This window comes from Diachasma alloeum, unplaced genomic scaffold (genome assembly GCF_001412515.2).
Source record: "Diachasma alloeum isolate Michigan unplaced genomic scaffold, Dall2.0 Dall_scaffold_00789, whole genome shotgun sequence".
Classification (NCBI taxonomy): Eukaryota; Metazoa; Arthropoda; class Insecta; order Hymenoptera; family Braconidae; genus Diachasma; species Diachasma alloeum.
In genome coordinates, this window is record NW_021680919.1 from 28,148 (window position 1) to 35,928 (window position 7,781).

General features: G+C 38.9%; 1 protein-coding gene across 1 annotated transcript; it reads right to left on the reverse strand.

The window, feature by feature from the left end:
- Positions 1-4,873: 4,873 nt before the first annotated feature.
- On the reverse strand, positions 4,874-5,639 carry LOC107044745. The gene is made up of 3 exons (XM_015266764.1): positions 5,521-5,639; positions 5,258-5,443; positions 4,874-5,172 (listed from the first exon to the last, which is right to left on the reverse strand). The coding sequence occupies exons 1-3, from the start codon at positions 5,530-5,532 to the stop codon at positions 4,909-4,911; spliced, it is 462 nt and encodes a 153-aa protein (XP_015122250.1). The 5' UTR covers positions 5,533-5,639; the 3' UTR covers positions 4,874-4,908.
- Positions 5,640-7,781: the final 2,142 nt, after the last annotated feature.

The window sequence follows — 7,781 nt, forward strand, 5'->3', positions numbered from 1 at the left end:
ATCGCTTGCTTACATTCAGCACTATCGGGGGGATTGGGCTCATCTCAGTATTGGGCACTTGCTACGCCCTATGCAGCCGGTCGATGATCACGAGCTCAATCACATGTCTATTTCGGAGTTGTGCCGGCAAAGTCTGCAAATCTATGAAAAAGAAGGAGAAATCAGCTGAGAAAAACCAAATAAAATTGGAACAACCCACCTCGGCATCCCCAGCCGTGATACCAGTTCAACAAGAACAAACGTTCCTAAGGATAAGATCTACACCAGAACTACAGGTAACCCCTGCAGCAGATTCCGACCGTCGCCGACACACACTCGCACTCGAACAGGTTGTCACCCACCCGGTGTCAAATCAGCCGACATCGGTAGTAGCCGCCCACCGTCAACCAATCATACTAGATTATTAGATACTGGAAAAATTATAAAACGATATGTATAGATGTAAGAGGAAAAATTCTCCCTCGAAAATGCAAGTCAAACAAACTTTGGAACAAAAAAAAAGGATTCTAATAATAATGAAAAATAAACAATCGTAACGAGTAAAGGGGAAACTATAAACTTGCATTTCCTAATAAAGAAAAACCATAACAATAATACTAATATACAATTGGGAAAAACCTTCAGATAAAATGAAAAAAAAAAAAATAATAATAATAATAATAAATATATTAATAATAACAATAGTTCAAAAAGGTCATTACCCGCATAGTAGGGAGAGGAGAAATAATATGATACATAAATGAAAATTAAAATTCCAAAAAGAAAATAATTAAAAAGGAAAGATCTCACCAAATTGTTATCATAAAAACCAAAGAACAAACAACAAAATCCAAACAAGGAAAAACACTACACCAATAATTTTACTAATGAAATCAGTCTCACACAACTGACTTATTACAACTGACTGCAGGTATGCGACAATGCAATCCCACACACGGCCGGATATAATACGACCCGGGGTCGCATTACAGCAAGCCAGCAGTCCAGCGTTATCACTCACCTACTGAAACAGAAAAAGAGGCCAACTTACCTGCCTTTAGAAAATTCACTTAAAATAAATTTGTTTTCACATAAATATCCCTTGTAATCCGTGGGTGACGCCTAACGATGAGAAGCGCATCCATATCTTGGCTGCACCTCTCACCGGGGGAATGTTGTGTTTGAAAATATAAAAATATTTGAATATATTTTATAATCAATCAATTATAAATTGACCCATGGCAAAAATATTCTGGAGAATCGAACAATCGAACGCTACGATTTACCAACTTCAAACACGGCCTCATCCACGGAATGTGATGAGCAAGCAGAAATTTTTCGAAATCGCGCAGCAGCATCACACCACCCGAGCATTGACCGCGCGATAAATGATGAAACTCCCGGGCATTCACCGAAATGCACTGAAGGAAAAATCAAAAATCAAGTCAGTTTTGTCCTAGCATCGACGAAGAGCACACAAAGGGGCGAACTCCTCGCGATTGTCGAGTACCTGGTTCCGGAATAAGTTATACCCTTTGCCCGGCTTCTATTTGGTGATCCGAGTATCAGGAATATACTCAATCACAATTATGCATATCTTCATAGTGATTGGTCCAAAAGACAATATTTAAAAATCGAGCTCTAGTGTTATCGGTCCGCGAGTTGAAAAATTACTTGTTGTGCTGGTGCGCTAGTTCACGTGAGATAAGGACTCAAAGAAAAATAAAATAAAGGAACAAGAAATACTACATTCTCAAAAATCTTAACCAATAAACATAATTTCGGAGACGATAAAGTGTATCTGCAAACTCAAAACGTGAGTAACATTCATCCCAGTTAATTTGGCAAAGAGGATTAGTCTTTTCTCTCTCTCCCTTATGATTGTTAGGAACTCGATGTAAATTCACGGTATTAAAGTATCAGATGTAAATTGATAACGGATAGTATCTAATTCTTGAGTAATAAATGGAATCAACTTTTAAATTGCATTTAGCATATATTCTCTCTTTTAATTAGATTAGACTAATACCCTCAATTCCTTATGATTCGACAGATGTGTCCAACACTTTAAAGGTAAGGATCTATACTAAACAAAAATAATTATTTTGTGCTCGGAGGTAATAATTGTGTTCTATTCAAGTAAATATAACCCAATTATTCCATATCTAACAAAATTGGTGTCAGAAGTGGGATGCTTATCTTGCACTATCGTTTCGTCTTCGCATCAGTTTTCTTTTTGAAGTGTATTTGATATTTGATAATTCAATTCAAATTCCACATTTTTCAGATCCCGTCAAAATTTATATTTTTATTATCGAAATATTTTTTGACTTCTCTCATCCATTTTTGAATGTCAAAAAAAAATGAACGTAAATTCTTCAGAGGTTCTCATTTACGAGCAATTTCATCCAAAATAATTTTCTTCAAAATTTTACTTTCCTTTCGATCCAATTGAAAACCCATTTAAATAATTAATCAATTACTTCGGGCTCTTCATTTTGATCGAAAACCAATTATCGAATTTTCCCTACCTTCCCATGCAAAATTCGTTACTATAAATTCTACCAAAGAACTATACCGCATTGCTATTATTTAGAATTTATCCGATTTACACAAAAGTTAAAATACACTCAATATAGTGAAAAGACATGAGTCGCGAAGACGTGTCTAATTTCAAGAGTTCATTGTTCCTCTTAGTCACATTGCATGTTCCTTTTTTTCTCTTTCGCTTATTCGGTATGTGATGCAAAGCCAAAATTATTCAACAATTAAATTGCATTGAAATAATCAAAAAGAAAAATATGCCACCTACTTCTGTTAGTAATTAATATTCTCAAAATGGCTGATTATTCCAAAGAACGTTTAATCAACCCCTCATTCGAAAATATTCCGTATTTCAGTGCACGGCATAATTCCCCACAAGAATTTCTCGATTTTCAAATTTCCGTGTCTACATTTTCGAATAACTATGATCCAAAATGTCATCGGTTTATTACCGCATTCTTGGAGAAGATCGACTATCCAGCTAGGTCATATTTACGGTCGCCTCTCAATTCCATCCATAATATCCTTGACCATCTAAATACAGTGTATGGAGTGACTTATCTCCCGGACATTTACGTAGATTCAATTGACGAACTTCACCCGCGTAGTTGTGAAAATTTGCCTGATTTTGTGCTGCGTTTGCAAGTACTGGTACGCCACTCTGAGCACTATATGACATGCGATAGCCCTGACGAATTTGAATACGAGCTATCTGTTTTGAGAAGTCTTTCCATTGCAAAATTGAGATTCACCCTCCCCCGCGAATACCCCATTCACTTGATCTTCCGCAGAGGCAAAACTTTCCGTAATGTTCACGACGAGATATTAAACATTTTCCACCAAATTTGATCGAACCAAGATCACACTTTCGAGCATCATGGTGATATTAATTATGGTGTTGGAATTGGTACTGCCGCGCGTGTAAAATCTCATCTTTCCACCCAAAATGAAAATTCGTATATACCACGCGAGTTTTCCCCACCAATACAATTGTCGATTGACAAAGATCTTGACGCAGTAGAAGACATTCAATTTCTGTTCGTCCAGAGTGAGAACATTTTACCACCTTTGAAATACGCAGAAATACACTCTCTTTCACCTCAGAATTTTGAAGGTCTCCAAGAAGAAGTAGTTCAAGCACATTATGAAATATCAAGTGAAGAGTCACTTCCCAATTTTCCCATCCTATCACAAGAAATAATTCATTACGATGATGAAATTCTAGTCCAAAATTTTACTCCCTATGAATCTGACAAAAATTCCACGACTGTACTTACCGGGGGGGAAGCTACCCTGAGTGTCACACGTAACAATTTTCTCAACAGAAAAGATTCAGACAAAATCAAGATACCTATTCAATCATTCTATCCAAATTCATTATTCATTTTGCCACAATCTTCTAAATTGATCCAGAAAATTCTGCTTCAAATTTTCGATCCATCGTGCAAAATCTCATGGGATTTCCTTGCATTCAATAATCAAATTACTAGTTCTCTTATATGTAAACCATCGATTCGATAATTGGAACTCCACAAGAATTTGTTCGATGGCTATCGATCGAAAATTTCAATTGGCTCTCAAAATTCAGTTCATAACGATTTCATTATAAATGAAAAATCCCATTGGCTATTTGAAATACCCTCAAATTCTTTGTACTATGATAACAAAATTTTTAATTTTCCGAAAAATCCATTATTATTCAATTTCCTAACCGCAGTTGCAAAGGGGGACGTCACCTTGACTCCCATCCCAAGTAATCAAAATTTTATTGATAAACAAACCAAGAATGAAATAACAATCAAATCCCCTGAGCCTAACAACTGTATTTCGCTCTTAAAATTATACAAAATGATCGGGAAAATTACAAATGAAAATTTCGATCAGTCTTTTAAAATTTCCTGGAATCCTAACAATGATTCGACATCTTCAGGACCTGATCCACTAATCGATCAATCACTGTCAAGTACTATTCAATTCTTGGTCAGTTTGACCTATGGAAATGATCTAAAAATTAATCGATATGCACTTAGTCGAACAAGTAGAAACACGAATCGACTAATCTCGGAACAGCAAAATTGTAAAGTATATTTATTCAAAATTACTAATTCAAAACGCCATGTTTTCGAGTACGAAAATTGCTATTCAACCAAAATTCACGTATGAATGCTTTACCGTCAAATCGACCGTTGGCTATGTCACAGGATTCCGGAACAGAAAGAAATAACAATGGGAACCAAATTTGAAAAATGCCAGTCTTTAAATGGAATTTTTTTTATATTCAAAATCATTCTAACTATTCGAAACAGTTTTATTGCACATAATTTGCCTTACAAATTCGTTGACCGTTTCAACAAGCGGATTAGAAACAGAAGAAGAGCACAAACATCAACCCGCAGGAGGAACGAGCCGACCCATCAATGGCCGAACATCACGGAAATACGCCTGCCGAGCATTCCAAGCACCGACAATCCGCCGGCGTTCCTCGAAGATGCCCGGACGAGTAAGCATGAGGAGTTGCAGGGCACCATCAGTGATGGAGTCGATGTGCTGGTGAAAGTACAGGAGGACGGAGAAACTCCCATCCTCGGGACCCAAGTACCTGAGGAACCCCTCATACCAAGTGATGGAGGATTCACGCCACTCTTCGATCTAGGAAGAAAAATAACAAAGGGAGATCAACGAAGGCGTAATTCAAGATTGGAAAGAATAGAGATGGGGACGACCCTATACTCACTGACAGATAACACGGATCCCAACGCGTAGCCAAGAAAGAAAGCAGGTACTCATCAGGGATTCCAGCACGCCGAGACACACGGCCGAGAACATTAGTTCCCTCGAAGATGATCCGGAGATCGTCTCTCTTCTCGTCCCACCACTGGAGCCAATCCAACTCCGCTCCCTCGACGAAGAGCCCTTCAAACTAGGTCGGAAAAGGGAACCGATTAGCAATGTTGCACTCCAGGAGCCAGGAAACCAGGGAAGGGAAAGAATACTCACGTTTGAATCCATGACACAAAAGTTACCACACTGGATGAAACGCGAAGTGAAAATGAGAGTTGCCAGGCGAGTTCAGCAATCCAGCGGAAATTTGAATCCGAGGTCGCACCGTAGAAATATTCGTGTAAGGTCCGGAGAAAGAGGGTGCCACAACAGATAGATCCGGCACTACAAAACACCACGGGCGCTAGGCAAGAGAGCACGGCACTAGGAGGTGTACGCGCACAAACCAACGGAGGCGCGATGACCAACGGAGGCGCGGAATTTCAAACAACAGGAAGAGCGGAGAATCGCTCAAAGTAGGGACTAGTAGCGCAAATATTGAAGGAGCATAGTCAAAATTGCTTGTAATCCTTGGATGATGGCCAGTTCAGCGTGAAAAGTCCATTCATGGAATGAATGAACTTGTCACGGGGGGATGTTGTGTTTGAGAATTCAAAATTTAAAAAAGAATTTATTTTCTTTTCATTTCGAAGCGAGCAAATAAATCGCATTGATTTCCCAATTCTCCACACGGCATCATCCACGGAATGCCCTGTCACCAGGTATTATTTCGAAATGCCAGTGAATCAGCAGCTCGGCCAATGCACCCGGACATTGATCGAACTGCAGCCTATACCGATTCCGGAATTATTAGTCAGTCTCGTCCTAGCTTCATCAAGGAACGTACAAAGGGGACGAACTCCTCGAGATTGATTGATACCTGATTCCGGAATCAGTTAAATTCTGTCTGCCCGGCGCTTATCGTCTACTCGGGTATTTTGGGATTATCATTGATCACAACTACGCACACCTTCGTAGTGATCAATCCCACGTTATTATAAATAATCTAACTCTTCCCGGATCTGGCAAACGAGGTGCGAAATAACTCGGTCCCGTTCTTCTCAAGTGGAGTTTCGTGCAAGGACACATTCAACCTTTTCATCAATTATTTTTGTTAAGAGGACGACGCGGAGATCACTGTCGTGATAAGGATAAGACTACGCAATTGTAAAACGAGTGAATGTATGAGTGTGAGTGTTGAGCGGAGGAGGTGTAAGTAGTTATTGTATTTTGGCCATTGTTATCATTTTCGAGTCTAGTATCATTAAATTGGTTTTCTTTCATTTTCTTTATTATTTCCCTGATCCCGAGGACTGAATAGCAAGCGCAGATGTGCCCAGCACTTTAAAGTATAAGGATCCATACTAAACAAAAAATAATTATTTTGTGCTCGGAGGTAATAATTGTGTTCTATTCAAATAAATATAATCCAATTATTCCATTCCAAGATTAAGTGATGAAAAAAGGGCAATTCGATGGAGAATTAAATTCTCCATCAATTAACCCTCTTTCCTCCCTTAAACTTTGTAACAAAAAATATAAACTGCCATGAAACTCAGGGGCCAGTAAGAAAAATAATTCTTTGGCAGCGCACACTGACTTTTCACTATTCGCCCGCGAATTAAAAGTTCACCTTTCCCTTCCTAATTGAGATTAAGGGATGAAAAAACGGCTGTGCGACGGAGAATTAAATTCTCCATCAATAAACCCTCTTTCATCCCTTAAACTCTGTAACAAAAAAATAAAAACTGCCATGGAAGTCATGGGCCAGTGAGAAAAATAATAGTTTCGCGGCGCACAGTGACTCCCGGTAATTAAAAATTCACTTCTCCCCTCCTCATTGAGATAAAGGGATGAAAAAACGGCAGTTCGACGGAGAATTAAATTCCCCACCAATAAACCCTCTTTCATCGCTTAATCTCTGTAACAAGAAAATATAAACTGCCATGAAACTCAGGGGCCAGTAAAAAATATAATTCTTTCGCGGCGCGNCTGACTTTTCAACATTCGCCCGGTAATTAAAAATTCACCTCTCCCCTCCTCATTGAGATTAAGAGATGAAAAAACGGCAGTTCGCCGGAGNACTCATGGGCCAGTAAGAAAAATCATTGTTTCGCGGCGCACGGTGACTTTTCACCATTCGCCCGCGAAATTCACTTCTCCCCTCCTAATTCAGATTAAGGGATGATAAAAAGCCAGTTCGACTGAGAATTAAATTCCTCATCTACTGCCCTTTTTTCATCCCTTAATCTCAATTAGGAGGGCNTCTCCCCTCCTAATTGAGATTAAGGGATGAAAAAAGGGCAGTTCGACGGAGAATTAATTTGCCCATCAATTAACCCTCTTTCATCCCTTAATCTCTGTAACAAAAAAATAAAAACTGCCATGAAAGTCATGGGCCAGTGAGAAAAATAATAGTTTCGCGGCGCACAGTGACT

Coding starts and splice junctions, on each gene's coding strand:
- LOC107044745 (XM_015266764.1), bottom strand. Junction 5,173..5,257: donor GGGATCCGTGTTATCTGTCA/GTGAGTATAGGG, acceptor TTTTCTTCCTAG/ATCGAAGAGTGGCGTGAATC.